Source organism: Lepidochelys kempii, chromosome 2, assembly GCF_965140285.1.
Source record: "Lepidochelys kempii isolate rLepKem1 chromosome 2, rLepKem1.hap1, whole genome shotgun sequence".
Lineage (NCBI taxonomy): Eukaryota > Metazoa > Chordata > Testudines > Cheloniidae > Lepidochelys > Lepidochelys kempii.
This window is the reverse complement of record NC_136381.1, coordinates 128,686,260-128,708,226: the sequence shown is the minus strand read 5'-3', so window position 1 is coordinate 128,708,226 and position 21,967 is coordinate 128,686,260. Positions and strand designations below refer to the sequence as shown.

General features: G+C 38.3%; 1 protein-coding gene across 3 annotated transcripts in view; it reads right to left on the bottom strand.

The window, feature by feature from the left end:
* CDH10 (cadherin 10) overlaps positions 1-21,967 on the bottom strand; it is a 146,391-nt gene that overhangs the window by 24,145 nt on the left and 100,279 nt on the right. For 2 of the 3 annotated variants that reach the window (XM_073332273.2, XM_073332276.2), the window contains exons 4-8: positions 19,489-19,608; positions 18,861-19,028; positions 11,561-11,748; positions 6,979-7,232; positions 678-814 (exon numbers count right to left, since the gene is read on the bottom strand). In XM_073332273.2, the coding sequence (XP_073188374.1) occupies positions 678-814; positions 6,979-7,232; positions 11,561-11,748; positions 18,861-19,028; positions 19,489-19,608 (867 nt within the window). The remainder of the gene's footprint in view (positions 1-677; positions 815-6,978; positions 7,233-11,560; positions 11,749-18,860; positions 19,029-19,488; positions 19,609-21,967) is intronic. The other variant, XM_073332274.2, reaches the window with a different exon arrangement.

Genomic DNA, 21,967 nt, shown 5'->3' with positions numbered 1-21,967 from the left:
GAAGCTCAGTAATACATTATAAAGGGATGGTGACTGTAGAGTCTGGCAGGTATGAATTTCAAGCAATTATTATGTAGATTGATTGCCCTTAAAAAACCTGAACTTTTCAAAAAAAATTAACATATTTCTTTAGAGAGACCTAATTCCTACAACTAAGTTGAGAAGTTAAATTCTCTCAAAATATCCTCACAAAGAAATGAGATTACTATCTCAGTTTAAGCACAGAAGGGCCTTGAATTCCCACAGTATGAAAATACTATGAAAGAACACATTTATCACAGTGGCCAGCAGCCTGAAGAATGGTGGCACCAGCCATGTTTATCATCAGAAACTATTGCTTTTACCAGTGATATAGCGCTTATGCTAAAACAGATAATTTCATAATGAACGCTCCTCATGAGTTCCCTTGAAGAATCTCAGATTTTTTTTTGTCACTTAGAATCTTTTGTGCCAGTGGGACTGGAATTAGATGCAATGATGTAGTAATCTTAATGGTACATTGGGTTTATTCTATTTACTTGTAATGTCAAAATGGCTTCTTGTAAATGTCTGAGATGAATGAAAAGATGTATAAAGCACCAGGCTTAACGCTATTTATTTTTAAGAAATTTATTCTGAGCACCAGAAAGATTTAAATAACTTTAGAAATGAAGGAAAACTAAAAAGATTTGGCTTACTGATCTCGGATGCTATAACACTAAGATTGTGCCACTGTGATATCTCACGGTCAAGTGGTTTGGAAGTGTAGATGGATCCATTTCCAGAGTGTATATTAAATATTCTGTCAAGGTCAGTATGACGATCCAAAGAAAATCTAAACATGATAAACGAAGACAAAAATTATTATGTAAGTGATTGAAAATTAAAAGAAGCAACTCTACCTTACAGTACATCTGTATAACGTTCAAATTCTATATACATTCCATCAAAATGATAGATGAGATAATTTAGATGAGATAAATGCTTAGTTTCTGCAAGTTTAAACTTTTTAAAATGCTGTGCAGTTCATCTGTTAGTTATGTTGATGACTGTCCCTGAAACTAAAAAAAAACAAAAAAAACTTAAAATAATTCTTAAAATATTAACCTAGTACACAGAAAAATACAAATCCTAAGAATGATCTCAATATAGATGTATCCATTATATTTCCTCTTGCAATTTATCCTGTAACTTTCATAGGCTTCTATGAATATTTTCTTTGTAACTAAATGATATTGTATTAAAATATGAATTATTATAGGGAGCGGAGAGAGAACATTGTTTAAATCAGTAATTAAACACTTTTTTTCCTGAGAGGAAAATTCTCTTTCAGTTTGAAAAAAAACACATCAGACTGCCAACTCATTTCTGAGCTTTTTGAAATGACAGTTTAAAGCTTTCAGTTCCTAGTTTAATGTAAATTTATTTAAAAGAAAAATAAATTATTTAATAATAAATAATAATAATAATTTTAAAAAATCAAAAATGTTAAAAGTATGTTAACTGGCAGGATTTTCAGTTTTAATGAAGCTACTGATATTAAGGAACCTTTGTACCGTACTGCAAAGCCTTTGCCTTGCAAATACTCATATGGACAAACCTTCAACTGACTTGTCGAGAAAGTCATTCTGTCACATGGTGGCAAACTGAAATCAATAATCATATTGCTCTCTGATTCTTCCCATTTAGGACCCAAATCTACATTTCTCATGCGTCCAAAATTGCCCCTGAAATCAGTGGCAGGTTGTGGGTAAATGAAGGATTGGGGCCTTTCAGTTGGTGTATCATGGGATTTCCAAAAGCACTGAAGGTTTGCCTAACTCTGCACTTACTGGAAGCATAGATAGGCCAACACTAGGTAACCCTGTCCAGTACCTCTGACAGTATGCGGGTATGATCTTGTCTGGAGAATGATCCAAGAGTTTGCGTGCTTTTGTGAATGTATGTGAATGCTCTAGAACCTTCACAAAAACCTGTCTTTGTATTTCCAGTACTTACTCATTTCACCCAGGCTGGAAATAGTGTACCATGGGAATAGCCTCTCGTAGTATTTTGATGCTCCCAGTCCCAATTAAACCATTGAAAGCACACAAACAATTTGCTTCAAAGTTGGGGTAAAAGGTTTGTGTTAGTTCTGAACCAGGTGGCCAAATTACAAGTTACAATTAAGGAAAATTCCCTAGTGCCTGGCAAGTTTGGGGGAACTTATATTTCATCAAGATGTTTATATTGCATAGCAATTATACTTTAGCCATCAAATGCATTTTTTTAAAATCTGGACATAAGTCAAAGTTCCATAGTACAGGTTTTCAACAGGCAAGTGATGCAGCTATTTGAGTTACTTCTCACATCACAGTTCCACAACCCAACACAACCCAGATAAATAAGATTCAATCCTATTATCTTTATAAGCCCAAAATATTTGGTTATGTATGTGTTATGCAACCATACACCTTCTACATCATCCCGGTGTTCTCAAAAGCCTGCAGATGCTACTGTTGATCTTCTAAATCCCAGACAATAGCCCAATTGTTACTCAAGTCTGTTAAAAAAAGAATAGTGCCACAGAAAGCAGCAAACCACACATTCTGTATTTATTCTGTAGTTATAGCCTATTTTCACTTTAAAAATCATATTTCTATGAGAGGGAAGACCTGAGCTACAGAATTCAGATACAGCACTGGGTTTTGAATCCTATCTAAAATTTGGGGTATTTGGATCTTGGCTTTGGTTTGGACTACTTGGGTATGCCTACACAGGCTGCACCAGCTAGCCTCCCAGCTCAGATCGACAAACACAGGCTCCCAGGGCATGTACTACTGTGATAAACATTGCTGTGTAGACATTGTGGCTCACACTGGAGCTCAGGCTCAGAAACCTAGGGAGAGAGTTGGGCTTTAGAGCCTAAGCTCCAGCCCAAGTTGTAATTTCTAAGTGCTATCTAGACAGCTAGTTTTAGTATAGTAACACAAGCCCACAAGCTCCTCATTCTGGGCTAGGATGCTTGCTGCCCCAGGCTCCATAGACATACCCTTTTAGAGGTAAGAATCACATGTAAAATGCAGATCTGGACCTGGATTCAGATTCCACCAAGCTTTGGAAGAGGGTAGTTCATACCTGGGAGGTTTAGTTTAGGCTCATCTCCATTATTTAAAAGAAAAGAAAAGAAAAGAAAAGAAAAGAAAAGAAAAGAAAAGAAAAGAAAAGAAAAGAAAAGAAAAGAAAAGAAAAGAAAAGAAGAAACAGGCAACTTCATAAGCTGCCCAAATTTTTCTTTTTTAAATAGAAAGTTTCATAAAAGATTTATTCAGGCTAACCTGATTACAAAAGGACACAACCTGTCTAAATAAAGAAGGCAAAATCTTAGCTGTCCATTTTCTCCTGTAATACCTGATATTCTATAACTGTCTGGTGATGGTTTGGTAGTAACTAAAATGTTATAATCCTCATTTTGAAGAGCTGGATTCTTGGAATAGAAATGTAAGGCTGTTATTTAAATTAATAGAGTCAGCATATGTACACTGGAGGGCTGAATCTGATCCCTACTACGGAATTTGTTTGTTAGGTTTTTTTTCCAGCAGAAAACAGCAATAACAAGAAAGGTAAAGAATCATACACATTTATATTACTACCACATATATGGAAAGTCCTGCCTTGTTCTGTTTCCTTCAGTGAGGAGCATGGATTTTCCACTGAATGCCTCCGATGAAGTGAGCTGTAGCTCACGAAAGCTTATGCTCAAATAAATTGGTTAGTCTCTAAGGTGCCACAAGTACTTCTTTTCTTTTTGTGAATACAGACTAACACGGCTGCTACTCTGAAACTTAAATCAAGACTCATTGATTCTTTTCACTTTTTTTCCCCGTTAAAGCTGTTTACACCTCTGCCCTTAATTTCATTAGTTCACCTGTCTTGCCTGTTCTGAATTACCTTCTGTCATTCAGTGGAAGAAACACTAACATGACCAAGAGTGATGGTGTGACAGCATCGTCAGGCTATTATGCTATATCAATAATAGAGCATGATGGGGGGGAAATAGCTTATTCACTTGAAGCAGTTCCACTCATCAAGCTGTGCCAGAGACAAGTGAAACCAACAACTTTGTTCCTTTTAAGATCACAGCTTCAAAAACCTGACTACTTAGATTCCCAGTTGTCACATCAAGTTAGAATGGATAAAGGAACAATATTCAAATGCATTATCAATACTGGATGCTTTAAAGGTTCAAAATTTCCATCTGTTATCTTACTCTTCCAGCCAGAGTAGTCATCATAAGTGAGGCTACAATTCAGTTTCCTTTACAAACCCAGTTTTGCCATGCTTCAAAGTCTAAAAACAAAGGAATATTGTCCTTATAGATGGTAAATGATGCTTTGTGTCTACCATATTTGAAGAAAATCAGACAAGACAAACACTTATTTTGACACCTTTGTCAAATGTGACCAAAGTCCAAATAGTCTTCTAAAGCTTAGTGCTTAGAGATTGGTTTGAGTTTCCTGCATGGACTCCAGGTAGACTTCCTGATTTTTTTTTCATCCAGTATGTAGGAGTATGTTATAATTTCTTGTTTGAAGTGTTTCATTCTGGAATATGGAAGTGCAGGAGATATTTCTTCAGTTTTTTGAGGTCTGCAGAGCTGTTCAGCATATTTGGAGTAGTATGTAGTGGTCAGAGAAACACTACATATACCACAATCTCTCTACCACCGAGAGGATAGCTATGCAGTCCCTGAAATCCAACCACTATAGTGCACAATCCTAGTCCTTAATTCTGATGGCTACATCAACGAGGCCAACAGAAAGCTCTTGACACCACCTGCTATAAGGAACTCAAAGACCACCCCATACCAGTTCACACAGGAATGTAAAGATACCATCAAATCCTTCCTCAAGCAGTCCAAGAAAAACCTCTACAGCCTCATCCCACATAAGCCTTTCCTTCTGAACAGGGACCTTCTACATGCATTCCAAGATACACAAACAAAGGTACCCAGATGGACCCATCATAATCTGGCCACAGTACTCTCACTGAAGGAATATCAGGACTCTCCGAAATCATCCTCAAAGCACTCACCACACAAAGGGCCAACTTCTGCCAAGACATTACTGACTTTCTCCAGAAACTCTCCATTATTAACAACCTCCCACAGAATGCCATCCTTGTCCCCGTGGATGTCACCTCATTATACACCAACATTCCTCACCATGATGGCATTGCTGCCTGCCTCAAATTCCTACAAGACAATGTACAATACTCAGACATCACCCACACCAAATTCCTGTTTAACAACTAACACTTTGTTCAAACCATGGAAACAGCCATAGGTACTAGGCTGGCTCTCCAATATGCCAACCTTTTTATGGGCCACCTTGAAGAAGAATTTGTGAAAAAATGCATCACAACATCGACAAAAAGAAATGTATCTCCAGTATATTTTGGGGGTATCATTAAACAATCACAACCCACACACAATGGGGACCACATCCTGAAGTAAATTATTCCCAAACCCCCTCCTTGTCTTCAGTCACCACCTGTGGTGAACACTTTTCCTACAAGATCATGACATGTCTGACCTCTCAATTCATCCTCAAAGGAAACCTGCATAATATATTTGAAAGACTATCCTGGGAATGTACATTCCTAACTCTGTTAGACATTAAAAAATACGGATTAACAGAGACACTGGTTTTATGGTTCATTACAAGAGTTTGTAACACACCCCACAACCTGCTAACCCTTACCTGTCCACTTCATTTTAAGTGGTCTCCTACAACATATGTGAACCCCATAGGTGTATCAACCTGTCCTAACTTGTAATTAGCTCAGACAGCCTAGTTACCTTCTCCAGACCTGAGAAACAGCTCTGCGAAGCTTGAAAGCTTGTCTCTTCCACCAACAAAAGTTGCTCCAATAAAATATATTTAAAAGATATTACTTCATCGTCCTTGTCTCTCTTCTACAGTTTATACTTTTGGGAAGGGGAGGGAGAACCAAGCAAAAAGGAGAGTGGTAAAACTTAGTGGACTCAGCTCAATGAGATTAATTGTACAAAATAGAGGAGTACTTGGAAAGTCTATTTTTTGAAATCATTAACAGTTTAAACTGTAACACTGGGATGGGTTGTCTGGATTTGCACAACTAATTTTAACTAGCCAGCAGCTTCACAGATAAGGCTAGGAAGCAGGAGGCAGGAACCAAGGACTGAGGTTGTTCATTCCTTGTTGCTCCTGCATGGACCCTGGACAGAAGAAAGGAAGACCTGTTCCTATGGACCTTCGGAGGATTATAGAAGAAAGGAGAATAGCTTAGAGTGGTATTTCATCCTACCATTGGGTCAATGTCCTACCATGTCTGAGGTTGACACGAGGAAATATTAGGACGTTCAACAGCCCGCACACTCCCATGGAGCATAGGCTTATCAGGGGGCTCCCAAACCCCACAGGTTTAGTCACAGGAGGGCCTGACAAGCTTACCTAGGCTCATCTATGGCTTGAGAAATTCCAAGGGCTTGGAAGTGGTGGTGGAGGATTGGGGTGTTGCCAGCAAGCCTCCTGGAGATGTATTGGTGGGCAATAATGAGGCCTCTAAGGCTCACAGTGGCTGGAAATACGAGGCAAAGGTAGATCAACTTGCATAGGCTCACAGCAAGGGAAGTTCTTCAGTTTTGAGCCTCGGAAGGGCTGATGAACTCCCTAAGGGGTTACCGGGGAGATTATGCATATACCCAGGTAAATATCAGCTCCTGTGTATCTCCTACTGTCTGCAGGGGAGGGGCTCTCCCCTGTGGACATTAGTAGTTGTACAGAAGAAGGGTTCTTCTCCTTCAGACTACAGAAATTCCTCCCTGCTCTCCTCTCCCCAAGTCTCAGGGTGGAAAAGCTACCTCAACGTTCATCAATCACAATTTGAAAGGGAAACCATTTTCTCCACACAATTGCTTGCTTGTTTTTGTATTTTGATTTTTAAATCATGAGGTATATAGAGAGACTGTGACATTACCTGATAGGGCTTGAAGCAGAATCAGGATCCCGTGCCATTACAGTTCCTATGATTGTCCCCACCTCGATATCTTCATGCACCTCAAAAAGGTAAGAGGATCTGCTGAAGACAGGAGGTTCATCCACATCTTCCACAGAGATTTTTACAATTGAAGTATCTTTAAAAGGCCCAAGATAATAAAATCGTGGATCCACATGGGTATTCTCAGCCTCTACTTTCAGAGTATAAAGACTTCTGGTTTCATAGTCCAGTGTCTATGAGGGAGGAAAAAAGGAGATAAACTTTATTAAATTACACTGTATGTGTTGGATACATAGGGGAAGTAAAGACATAATGGGCCAAATCATCAGCTGATGTAAAATGGTGTAACTCCACTGTGATTAATAGGCGCTAATGGCACTCAGAACCTCACAGGAAAATCCAGAGAGTCGTTTTCCACAGCTGAACAGAATAGGGATCCAGTTCCTTGAGTAACCAAAACGTCCAGTGACGTCAGTGTGAATCACCACTTATTATTATTTGTATTACAGTATCACCTGCAGCTAGGTAGAACGGCTTAGTGTAAATCTGAGAAAATTCCAAAAGTGAAATGTTGTGTTAATTGCTATTTTCTAAACAGATTTTTGTGTGCAAACTTTTGCCTGCAAACTTAGCAACTGTTTGATGAATTTTGCTGATGTTGCACAAATACAGGGTCAAATCAGACAAGCATTCCACACCCAGACCTTTCTCTTGAAGCAAATGGGAGTTGTGCTTGTGGAACGATTGCAGCATCAGGGCCATAATGCCAAATTTCTTCAGGAAACATTTGCAGGAAGGAGAACGTAGATGAACACGATACGTTGGAAAAGAGTAAGTGGCTTTTGTAAAGGGGAATCGTGTCACACCAGTCTATTAGAATTCTTTGAGGAGGGTCGACAGACAAACAGGGTCCCTCACCAAAGGCTTTTAAGCAAAGTAAGCAGTCTTGGAATAAGAGGGAGAGTCATCTCATGGATTAGTAACTGGTTAAAAGATAGGAAACAAAGGGTAAGAATAAATAGTCAGTCTTCTCAGTGGAGAGAGGTAAATAGCACAGTCCAGGATCTGCACTGGGACCAGAGCAGTTCCACATATTGATAAATGATCTAGAAAAAGGTGTATGCAGTGAGGTGGCAAAGTTTGCAGACAATACAAAATTACTAAACAAAGTTAAGTCCAAAGCTCACTGTGAAGAGTTGCACAGGGTTATCACAAAACTGGGTGACTGCGCAAGAAAATGGCAGATGAAATTCAATATTGATAAATGCAAAGTAATGCACACTGTATACATATTCCCAGCTATACATACAAAAATGATGGGGTCTAAATTCGCTGTTACCACTCAAGAAAGAGATCTTGGAGTCATTGTGGATAGTTGTCTGAAAACATCTGTTCATGTGCAGCAGCAGACAAAAAAAGCTAACAAAATGGTCTAAGTCATGAATGACATGGAGCAAATGAATGAAAGAGTGTTATTTACCCCTTTGCATTACACGAGAACCGGATATCACCCAACAAAATTAATAGCAGGCATTTTAAAACAAACATAGGGAAGTAATTCTTCACACAGCACACAGTCAACCTGTGGAACTCATTGCCAGGAGAAGTTGTGAAGGCCAAAAGTATAACTGGGTTAAAAAAAGAAGTAGGTAAGTTCACAGAGGATAGGTCCATCAGTAGCTATAAGTAAAGATGGTCAGGGATACAATCCTATGCTCTGGGTGTCCCTGAACCTCTGACTGGTAGAAGCTGGAACTTGGACAAGAGGGGATGGATCACTTCATAATTGCCCTGTTCTGTTAATGTCCTCTGAAACATCTGGCATCATCCACTATCAGAAGACAGAATACTGGGCTAGTTGGACCATTGGTCTGACCAAATGTGGCCATTCTTATGTGGAAAAGGCACATACTTACACTTGTCTGAGTTTCATTGTTTAAGGAGAAATAAATTTAAACAGACCTAAGCCGCCAACTGTAATTGTGCAAAAAAAAAAAAATTTGAAACAAAGATTTAAAACCTTACTGGGAAAAAATCAGTACTTAATCTTGCTCGTTTTCATTGAATTTCATGAATCCAAGATCAGAGAATTTTTTGCAAAATAGATTTGACATTTTGTCAGCAGCTACCTTTAAAATGAAAAGCGAAGGGTTCAGGGTTATAATTAGAATCCATTTTGTGTAGACAAGAAATTCCATTCTCCAATTTCTCTGCAAGTGTCACAGATGGAAAGTGGTAGCTAATGAATGATATATAGAGAATGAGCAGGCTGAGAATTTACCTGTCTGATTGCAGAGCAGACTTCATTAGCTCACACAAACAACAGGGATATCAAGTCAGTGGTTTTCACTTATCAAAATGGATTCTAGAGACACATTTACCCCCCACCTCAAACTTATACAATTAGTGCTCATGAAAGATGCCTGAGTGACAGCTTTGGGGATTTAAATATTCTATGTATCAGCAGAAGAGGTATAGTACAGGCAATGGAAACTTTCCTCTTTCTCCTCTGCTCCACCTTGTTATGAAGAGAAATCAGAGTAGAAGGAAGAGTAATTATGTCTCCAAGCCCATTCTCAATGTCTTTTTACTGAGACTGCCATTGAAGATACCAACTGAAATGCAGCAATTTGTCCTCAAGGAACTGAAACTCAGAAATGGGTATCTGATCGTAATAATTTGCAGCATTTAATGATGCAAGCTGGGTATGAACCCATCACTTGGAAGTGAAAGGCCTTGCAGCTCATTACCAAATCTCCTGAGCAAAGCAGTCCACCACATGTCTGATTTTAAACCACAGGTGCTTACCTTTCAGCATCTAAGGCCAGGTCTACACTACACATCTATATTGGTGTAATGACATCACTCAAGTGTGAAAAATCCACACCCTTGAGCGATGTCGTTTTACTGACCTAACCGCCCTACCCTCTGTGTAGACAGTGCTACATGGATGGGAGAGCTTCTCCCACCAACATAGCTGCCGCCTCTCCAGGAGACGGATTAACTACGCTGACAAGAGAAGCGCTACTGTCGGCATAGTTGCCTCTTCACAAAAGCACTACAGCAGCACAGCTGCAATAGTGCGCCCGCACCATTATACACGAAGACGAGTCCTAAGTTATCCCATTCCTCTTCAGGAAGGCACTCAAGCATGTACTTAAGTTTCATTATAATTAATGTTGAATGGGGCCCTTACTCTACATTTTGGGTGGAGTAGTAAAAGAGCAATTGTTTGTTAGTTGTTCACTACTGGAAGGTGCACTGGAAATCCTCAGTTAGAACTGGTTGAATAATACAAAAATTGACTTGTGAATATTTTCACAAATGCACACGCAGTCAGTTTGGTTCCCTGTTATTGGTGGGGCAGTATTATTCATTTTCATTCATGAAGAGGAGCACGAACCCTTAAAAGTCCAAACGCTTTAGCACACATAATTATTAGTCCAGAAATATGTTCTTTGTTATGAGCTATTTGTGATGGATTTGGAACTGCTCTGTAATAATTTATTAATTCTATGTGTAGGCCTGGTTCTTGGGCTGTTTTCTGAAAGACTATATTGGTTTAACTCAACAGGAATCTGCCTGGGGAAAAAAAGGTAGGAAAAAAAAAATGGCTCAAAATAAGCTACCGCTCAGCAAACATGTAAGAGGTAAACAATACCTGGACCATTAACTTGAATGATTTTGCCTCCTTTCCAACCAATCCACAAAAATGGTTTTGATCAGAACAGGTAAAGGCCTATGAACACAAAAGGATGAAAGAACTCTGACAGGATTAAAAGGGCCTTCTCTCAAGAGAGAGGTGGTAGTTGCCCAGGGAAAGCAGACTGAGGCATACAATCCCGTTGCAGGGTCTGAAGAAGTTAGCACTGCCTACATTACCATCAGGGGATGATAAGAGTCTATGACATTTTTCACAGCCCTGAGCAATACAGTTAAGCTGATCTAACTTTGTAATGTAGACCAGCGCTAAGAAATCCACAGTGCTCTAGCTATGGTTAGGCATTCAACTGTCTTAGGTATTTTAGAAAATCCCACACTCTTAGCTGCTGCTATTACTCTGTAAAGGTTGCATGCTACTAAGCCCTGGCTGGCAGTTCCTGATCGTGATGCTGTTGCCCTGTGATACTACAGTTATGAAAAATCAGTTACTGTGCACATGTATCTTGGACAAAGTATTTCCCTATACTATAGCAGTGCGGTATTTCTCTGAAATACACTGAAACCTGTTTCTAGCATCAAAAACTGAAAAACTGTCAGTCAAGCATCAAACAAACTTGTACTAAAATCAGTGATGATAGTGGCAGTATATTGGAGATGGCCCTTTCTACTCCTACTTCTCAGTGATATCTCAAATACCAATTATTTCCTATTCTAAGTACAGGGAAATAGTACATGTTCTAAGATACGGCTGTGTGGTAACTCTTGCAAATGTTGAGCTTTTAAGGTTGATCATAATATGATCTACTTTTGTTTCTATATGTGTCTAATGTACAACATTGGTATTTACATCAGTCCTCTACACCAAAACCATTCAGCAGTTGTTACTGATTATAGACACCTTGCGCACAGTTATGATGCCTTCCTGTGTGTCCTTCTGTGTCACAATGTCAAACATATCTGTTCCATCACCATCAATAATTCTGTATTCCATTTCTGCATTTTTCCCAGTGTCAGCATCAGTGGCTTTTACACTACCAATGGCAGTGCCAACTGGGGAAGATTCTGGAATGCGGAGGTGGATGGTGTCTACAAAGAAAAAGAAGCAGAACAAGTAAAGAGAGGCACAGCAAGTTTTAGAAACAGTGCATTATGATTCAGTCTTTAATTACATTATCCTAGACTATTTGTTCTTCAAGAACTCTGTTTCATTCAGTACAGAGGGGAGAACAGGATTCTATTCCTGGCTCTGCCATCAACTTCCTAGGTTATGTTATGCAAATCAATATAAATGCATACAGACAAGGGGGACAAATCAAAGTGGTACAAGCAAACTTAATTCTGACCTTTTCTAATGTGTGCTTGACTTTGCAACCTCAGTATTCTTTTAATGTAATATTACATAGTGTTGGTACTTTTCAGATACTAATAATCACTCTACTTCTGTGTGACTAAATATACAAAATAATCAATCATGCTCCTTAGGATATATATTTATTATAGATACAAAATATTCATTTTTCACATGTCCCACACTCATTTTATTTCACTTACTCCTGTGACCATAGCTACAGACTTGGAAACTCACAAATGTAATTCTTTCCTTTGATTCATCAGAGGACTTTTTCCCTTAAAAGCGTCTATTTATTGCTCATTATCTAAACATTTCTATTCATTTTTAAAACATTAAAAATGATAGTATAATTTCATTGTTACACTTTACTTTATGCCTAATACTAAAAGGGCTGTAATAATAAAATACCCAATTTCTAAAATGCCATTTAATTCTAAGACACAAAGTAGACCTATTTTAAAATCCTTATAATTGAGTGGCAAACACTTTTCAGATTCTAAATACTAAGGCTCATATCCTGATTGAGATCCTTGAAGAAAGAACCATATTTAGTTAATTTTTAAATCTACTTTGACATCACAGAAAAATTAAAATAGAGTTATTACAATTTATTTGGTGAATAATGTAAAAATATTGATTTATACTTTTAAAGTGAATCAAATTGGCAATAGAATATCAGGGTTGGAAGGGACCCCAGAAGGTCATCTAGTCCAACCCCCTGCTCAAAGCAGGAAATATGCTTGGTGCTTTCATTTTCATATTCTAGTTATAAAATTTCACTGGCATAAATATTTGCAAAAAGCATATTTTAAAGCCAACTGCATAACTATTCACCGAAACCAGTTTTTAAATTCTCACATGCATATATTTGCATGAGAAGTGCATTCACTTTCATTCTGTCAAGGAACAAAAAGAATCAATTGACTTCTCTGACCAATCACATATAAGTGATTGTTTGAAATTCAAGTATTTACCATCAGTCCATATGGTAAAAAATTCAAAAAAGATATGCCAAATTAATCTGAATAGCAAACAAGTTCTAGGAAACTGCTCATGAACCTCCCATGAGAAAAAAAGGGTAGCTAGTTTTGTTAAACCAATTTTTATTGCAAATTATACATTCAGCACTACTGTTAAAATTGGATGCACCCCCCCAAAAAAAGTTTTCTTATTGGTTTTGTACTACCTAAACTGTCTCATCAGCATTCCTAGAGCTTTAGCAAAGCACTGACCAACAAACATGAAGGTAAAGCAATAAATAACAACAATGAAATAAAACAGAGTTTTACTATACAGACTAGCATTCTGGGCCCTATCCATGCCATTAATGTATAAGTGTACATTATCCTCATCTGCCAGGACCATGAGGAGGAAAAACCTTTAGCCACATTGTGTGTTTAGCAGCATTTTTTTTTATAAAGGAAAATTTTAAAATTGATACAGATGCTGCTATGACACTACCCTGCTTCAAAGAGGAAATCTAAGATAGTTACACTGTGTACTGGCTACCCATAAAAACCTTGTTTTCCAGTGGCTTTAGTTAACTAAGTAATGTTACCTCAATATTTCCTAGGCACTCTGTATGCTAAGCATGGTGAACTAGAGGGAATATTAAGGTTACATTATCTAAGGCAAAACTGCTGTACAAAGAAAGGAGATGAACATGACGCCCACAAGATGGCGCATCCAGTAACACAGTGATGCTTTACATCATAGTGGGGCATGGATTCAGTATTGATGCAGAGGAGCTTGTTGATGAGATGTACCCTAACAAATTAGCAGCCCCACTTCCTGAAAACCTTTGGCTTTTCCATATGGGTCTCTCATGCAAATACAAACATTTCTTGAGAGATCTGACAGGATCACATTAGCAAGTACTTTAGCACTGTTTGTTTTGTCTGTTTGTAGCTTATATTAATTAGTAATGGGGGAATCTCCAAGGTTTGGAGCTTCAGTTGAGGAAAGTATCCAAAAGTTCAGATGCTTATCCAAACCTGTTCAAATCTCATTCCACCCCTCACTAAAAACAAGTCCCTGGCTCTCTCCTATCCCTTAACCTTCTCCCATTTAGATCCACTCTCCTTTTGCTCATACTGTTGCAGAATATATCAGAATTCTGAAATTGGAAAAAACTGACTTAGGCCCAGCAGACTAGAAATCTAGGTTCTGAGTGACTGTGGGATGGCGATGAGCCCCCAAGCAAGCAGGATCGTTAAGGGAGGCCAGTGGTGGACATGTTCTCCCAAAGAAAGGCATAAGAAGAATTGGGAAGGTCACTGGCAACCTTCTTTTGTCAATAAAGCTGTGGGAAGACCTAGGCAAGTCACTTGGTGGTTGTTCCTGATACTTAACAGAATGGTAGAAAGATTAAAATAGGGGTTGCAAGGGAAGAGGTGGACTCCTTTTGAGGAGATCCATATCAAGGAAAGTGTCTGGTTCATTGTGGGGATAGGACTGAGGTTCAGGCTTATTCTTATTTGTAGGAATTAGTTTATCTCTCCCAGTTATTATATAATGTTTGCCCAATGTAATTTAAACTTTGACATATTGGCTTTAGACTGTACCCACTTAGTGAAAAACCATCAACTACCAAACCAGAGAAGACAGAACACTAAGTCAAATTACATTTCTCATAGCTTCATGGGGTTTGGGGTATACCCTGTTACAGGATGCACAGTGGTGACAGAGTATTGTATCGCCAAAGTGCACTTAGTTCTGTTTATTAATATGTTTCTTGACATTCTTGCACCTCAGTGTTTTCAGCTCCATGATTTAGCTCATATTTATGTTGTCATTTTCATTACCCTTCTGTAATATTTAAATCTGTGTACTTTGATACATTAGTACATAATCTCTCTATAATCTGTTAATGGTTCAAAAATGACAACGAAATCCCACTGCTCATATTTATAAAATAAATATTTATTCAGTGCTGTGAGAGACCATGAGGAAAGACCATATGTCTCCTAACATTTCACGAGACAGAACACATGAAGGAGAAGATTTAAGGGTGCCATAGCAACATTTAGTCTCATTTTCCATATTCTTAAGTGTTTAAAACAGACTATAGAACTTACTTCAATTTTTAATTTTATTTTTTTTCAATGAATATAGATATGTTGTAATTGTTTTTCATTTTAAAATTTTAAAATGCTTTATGGTGCATGAGAAACACTCCTTGAACTTTGTTCTGCACTGCCTTTAATACATAGAACACCATTCCCAAAGCCAGACTGTAAGGCAACTCCTTTGAATCCCTTTGCAAGTCCACTTCTTAATGTTTATAATACATTGGCCAACAGCTAATGGATCACTTGAAGGGCTATTTGGAATGGTGGCTGGGGTGAGGGAGATTAACAAGCTATTTGTGTATCATCATCCTGACCTGGTCTATAGTACTTATATAACGCTCATCACCATAGTATCAGACCACTTCCCACAGTCTGTCTTTTTGTTGGTTTTGTCTTATAGTCTATTAACCATTCTAAAGTTCTATTACTTGCTACACTGTGCTCAACCAGAACAACTTGGATTTAAATTACAGGGGGGAAAGATCTGTGAACTGCACTAGCTTTTGTGAGTCCAGAGAACTCAACCAAATTAACTTTGTTGTTTTTTTCAGCTAGGATGATCCCAAAACAAAACTCCATTTCTGAATATAACTGAAGTTAGGGAAACTGTGTGTATCAATCCAAACATGACCCTTGTGGTCCCTTCTAACCTTATGATTCTATGCTTGTAACTTAAGCCCATTTCCTGAAAAACAACAGCAGCAGCTCAAAACCTAGTGTTACATGTCTGTCCAACAGTGAGTATCTTGCTCCCACAGAGACAGTTATCTGCTTGTGGATGCTCCATGAGGAAAACCAGGCAAATTTTTGTAGCATAAGGGAGATATTTACATATGTGCTTAAGGGATTTAGGAGCAAAAGACCCACTGAAGGTCACAAATCCCATCAATTTCTAAATTCAATTATGGACATAGGACCTGGCTAATGTAACTGAATTTGTATTGGATATTCTTCCTGGTAAATATCACAGTGGGACCAGAGGTAGAATTGCCTAATTACACTTGCATCATCTTGTAACCAAACAGAATGAGCTTTAGCTAAAGTCTTAGTAGAAACTGATGTTTCCAACCATGAGATGAGCATTTGAGAAATTGTGCATGAGCTCTCTGAGAAATAGCCTGGGATTTGAAAGATGTTCATGTTTCTCTAAATGGTCCACAAAAAGATGCTCTTGCATAATGAGTTATCTGAAATGCAGCTGTTCATGGCATCATGGTTAGTCGTGTCAAAATCACAACCAAACCAACATGGTGGATTTGTTCACAGCTCTGAAATCAGTTCCCTAAGGGACACATTTACTAAAAGCTTAATTGAGCAGTTTATCAGTGAAACTATTTAATACCAAAATAAAACCTACATAATTTGCTGGGATATGTCATGACAATATACCGTCATCAAATACTGGTTAGTCATATAACAATCAAAACACAGCAAAAAAACTGAAGTTATGCATTTCCTTTTTCACAGTTCTCTAACTAGTTCTTTATATTCTCTACTTGTAGCTGTTCTAGGATAAGACATCTTTTTTCCCCATCACAAAATACAATTTTTCCATGTCAAAAATCACAAGTGGATTGATATGCTGAAGTGGTATATGCTGACTCCAATCCTTGGTTGCACTTAAGTTACTTATGCCACTTTGCTCCCACAAAGTGACCCCAAAGCCACCTTAACTGGCCATTCCTCCAGCATCTGGTGATCCTCATGTTTCTACTCAACCTTCCTTCCTTCCAGACAGGAAAAGGGGTTTGGCCAGGGAATTCCAGCACATTGGTGTTCCCCATCTTCCAGAAGAGTTTCTTGCAGCTGTTATCAGGTTACTCTAATTTATACCCTGGGACCAGCACCTTTTTGGTCTAGGACTGGGTACCCTTTGTGCTCCCAACTGAGCTACACCAAATGCCCTATGCCTGCAGCTGATGGTTGAGCTCACTGGGTATTAACAGTGATCAGTACCCTGAAGTATCCATAGTAAACACTCCATAACTGATATCTGTGTTGTCTTCACTGGTTTAAGAAAACAGATGTTTATCTAATAAATTTATGAATCTAGTGAGACTGTCCAAATCATGAATCTGAAAATGTCTGATTAATATGACAGATTTATGATTTTAATGTCATTAACATAGTAAGAGACTGTCACTTTCTTTAAGCTCATATACACATGATGAAGTCAAGAATCATTTTAATGTTTATTAACAAGTTTTAGATGCAATTTAAACGTTTTTTTTTTTTAAATCAATACTACTTTAGCAGTGTCATGAATCTGGCAAGTTTTCAGTCAGTTTCATGAACACTTTAAGATTTGTGTGTCTGTTGTAATTTACTCCATGTCTAACATAGCAGTGGCGGGTATCAGCAGAAAGAGAGGGATAGCCATAAAAATATCCCCAACTGCAAAGTAATTCGGCAACAAATTAATTGCTATAGATGAAGGGCCTTATAATTACTTCCTTTTGAAGTCAATGGAAAGATACCCACTGACTTCTTTGGGAGTTGGATCAGGCCACAAGTGAATACAATGAATATAAAAGCTAAAAAGTCGTAGGTATTCAATGAAGAATTCAGTTATAGCCGTTCCATAAACCACAGGCTGGGAACAAGCTGTGGAAGGAGGGGGGACAAATGACAGTCCTGCATGAGGTGCAAATGATTAAGGCAGGAATCATGACCTGCACTGTACAAGTTATTGCTGGACAGTTCCCAGAAGAGTGAAGCTAATAAAGTTGTGGCCTAATTAAACCACATCACTTGCATCTCGTCTTTCTTCCTGTGTGTCCAAGACAATTACGCACTGCCTGTTATTTGAACTTGTTGAAGTCAGAGATATCGGGCCTGACTCTCCTCTGTTGTACACCAGTGCAAGTCAGGAATAACATAATTGAAGTCAATGGAGTTGCATCAGGATAAAAGTAGTGGGAGAGAAGAAGGATGGGAACTATTTGCTGTTATAGAATCTTGGGCACTCCATAAATGTTCTGGCTGCAATATATGCAAAATGTTTTAAATAGGTAATAAAATGTTCACCTACATAAACCATCCTACCAATTGGAATTTTCAATTAATATTCTAACAAGTTTGCAATATGAAAGAGTCTAACAATTCCAGGTTACATAAATAGAGGCTAATAATGGTTTCCTATTCTAGTTTGAGACTATGAAGGCTTGAAAGCTGTAATATCACAAAAAAGGTTAAAAAGCAATATAAAGTGCTTTGATAAGTTTAAGCTGTCAAAAACAGTGATGTTAAATGCCATTCACATTCACTTTGGGAGGTTCTCTGCATATCAGCTTTTTAGAGCACTGTGTCTATACAAATACAGATCTGTTTGGATTTCCTCAGGTAATTCCTCCCCAGAGTTGGGGTCTTCATGATTAAATGTTTAAGCAGGGACTACAGTGCACCTATTTCCTCCTTGCTAAAATTAATACATGTTTTGTTTTCCAGTAAGAATTAAAAATTGTTAATCTATAGGTAACCAGAAAGAAAGAATTGCTCTAATGCTCTTATGATCCTGCCCCACTCCCACAAATAATCCTGAAAGGTATCCCAGGTTTCCTTTTGTTCTATATGATCATGTAACCATTTCCCTGAACAAAGGACTACTGTAACATTTAATTTTCTACTTTAATAACAGTGAATAAATCTGTACATAAGCCTTTTGTTCATGTGTGCTCCATAATCTAGATTTACTTTAAATTAAACCAGATGGCGATTGCTTAACTCTTTAATTCTGAAGCTTTTGTAGTGCAGGAGGACTATTAAATGTAGCTTACTCTGGGGGAATCGCGGTGGATTGTCGTTGACATCAGTCAGTGTGATGTTCACCGTAGTGGTCCCTGATAATCCACCCATCTGGCCTCCCATGTCTTTTGCCTGGATAACTACTTGGTACTGCTCCCTGTTTTCTCTGTTCATGTTTGGCAAAGCAGTCCTGATGATGCCTTTAGGAAAACATGTAAGCAACCGTTATCCATCCCTGCATTTCTGACATGCACCGTATCACGATACTGAGTTTTTTTTCAATGTGTCTTTAAAACATATTTTTCAAGCGTGCATCCACTATCAGCGCAATCCAATTATCTGTGTATCTCTGTGAAGAGTTTTCATTACAGCTTCTCTCTTTCTATGTACGATAGAAACAAAAACATTAGTCCTATATTACAACTTTCTCATTCCTACCCAAAACAAGACAAGTAACTTATGCTTTATTTAGATAGCTGTAATAGAGAGGGCTTTCACCTTTATTACAAGGATTGTAAGTTACTGAAACACAGCAAGTAAGAAACGTTGTAGCCCTTCACTGCTTGGCTTTGTACAAATCTGCCCTATTTTTGGTGCGTTTTCTAGAAGAAAGAAAACTACTACGCTTGTGGTAGACGAAAACAATATCAGTTTCCTGACCTGTTTCTGGCTCCACAGAGAAATATGGCTGTCCCTGAAGTATGCTGTAGATGACACGGGCACTGTTTCCATATGAAGGGTCATCCGCATCAGTAGCTGTGACTTGCACCACAGAAGTACCTGAAGTATCCAAATTCAGCTTAGTTCTGCATGGCACCAGGAGGAGGAGCAAAAGCACTAGTTTTCATTCAAGTAACCCCATTGAAATCTTCATTGACTCCTGCATCACAGGGACCTGTTTGTTTATCTACATATAAACTTGTGGTCAATTAAAAAAAATATATTTACTTATTCAAGTTATAGGATCTAGTACTAAGCAGTTTGGAAGCTGTTTCCTTAAATCTGAATAGAAGATCAGAACCAAGTTAGTAAAGTCAAACCAGAAGAGCAGCAGAGTTTAATGCATATCCTTACATGATTATTATTGGCTAATAACCATTGTTTTCTTTTAGGTTTTTGAACATAAACAAGCGTGTGTTTCAATGACACCAGATTGTCTCATAAATCTTTCTGTGCACTAATGGCAATGCAATATACAAAGATCCAGGAATGTTAAAAGGACAGCAGATTGAATAGTTCACCTAGATCTGCACATCTCGCCCTGGTGGGAAAAAGGAGATATAAGCACCATTGCCTCTCCACTCTAAAGGGAAAAACAAATATATATTACATAAAACATGCATATTTACCTAAAAGATATATTTTGAAATGTCTTAATCTTCTACCCTTCATGGAATAGCATGGCTACTTCAAACTTTTCTGTGAAATAATCCCTCCCCAAACCCTTCAAGCATCCTCACTATTATTTCTGTTTGTAGCACTGCAGAGTCTCCATCCCGATGAAGTCCAAATTATAGCACTTACAGTGATGGGGAGTATCATGATTGTTTCCTATGTATTGCAGCTCCATATACTGCACACACATATATACGTTTGCTTCTCTTATTGTGTATTTAAAAAGTCATCTATCACCATGGGATCTGCCCATTTGGCTAGCCATTGGACTTCTTGGGGACAGGAAGTCCTTCAGGTACATTTCTTCTCTTGTTCCAGTTATCTTCCCTCTCCTGCATACCTTCACCACATCACTGCATAATATTGACACCTGTGACAACAGCAACCAGAATCAGTTTTCTGTACTTTTAATCTGATCTACATTAACCACTGACCCTAAAAGCAATTGTCATGGCAGGATGTATGGGATAAAGTCTACATTGTTACTTTGCTTGGAGCAGGATTCTCTAAAGGTGCTAAGCACTCTGGTCCTGACCTAGCAAATTACTTCAGCACATGATTAACTTTAAGCATGTGAGTAGTCCTGCTTATGGAACTATATATATGCTGAATTTTAAGCACATCCATAAGTGCTTTATTGGACCAGAGCTAGAAAGCTCAGCATCTTGCAGAATTCAGTCCCTACAGAGCAAACAAGAAATGACTAAGTAAGGGGTGCCTCTAAATTAAGGCAAGAGCATGTCAGGAGGACAGGAGGGTGGTTCCTGCTTTTTTATGTTGATGTTCATATGAACACTTAAAACAGAATGCAGAATTCATTGAAGAAAATGGTATTGGGAATAGAAATCATAGAAAAAATGGCTGCACATGGAGACTGCACAAACACAAGACAAACATCTGGAATACCTTCTGTTATACTAATAATTGCTAAAGGCCATGTCCACATGAGGCAGAAAACTTAAAATCTATTATATGCCAAAGCATTTTCTAATCTACAGATTTCCTTAGTGACACTGAAAAACCCTCTTGGGAACTGATAACAGGTTATGCTGTTCTTTTAGGGAAGGTACATTTTTAACTCTGTAAATTAAGAAGGGAGTCACATGTGCATCTCGATGACGGAAGGCATCAAACCAGAGACTGACTCAGCTGTGTGTGACACGATTACATACTTTGGCACAGAGTAGATTCTGAGGGGTACAGTGCTCATAATTTTTGCTACGGTGTCTGAAATTAAGTTTCGAGACTCTGATCCTACAATGTATTGTGCGTGGATGGACTTCTGAATCTGCATGCAACAAATTGCAGGATCAGGGTTTACCTTCCTGATCCCAAACAGCATAGGAGTGGAGTATTGCACATCCAAGGCAAAGCTAAACAATGATGAGCACTATAGCATTAATGAAAGTGACACATTAATGAGGAGAAGGAGTCAAGCAGCAAAGGCAATGCATAGCTAAGTTCCTGATTAGCATGATGAAGGTTTCTCTTTAGACCATGTCTCCTGAGATATACTCATTCTCTGCCCTGGCCCTGTCCCCTTTTTTTACCCTGTTCATTCACAAAGAAGGGAGTGGTCGCAAAGCGGCTTGACATATATTACCACCAAGCATGGAAGCTGGGAGAGCACAACTTTGCACTCCTCCATACACATCAGAACAACTTGCAAGATCAGTTTATAGACTTACTAGCTGAATTATCTCTCTTTCCTTTTAAGTGCTGAGTGAAATTGGAGGGGCTTATA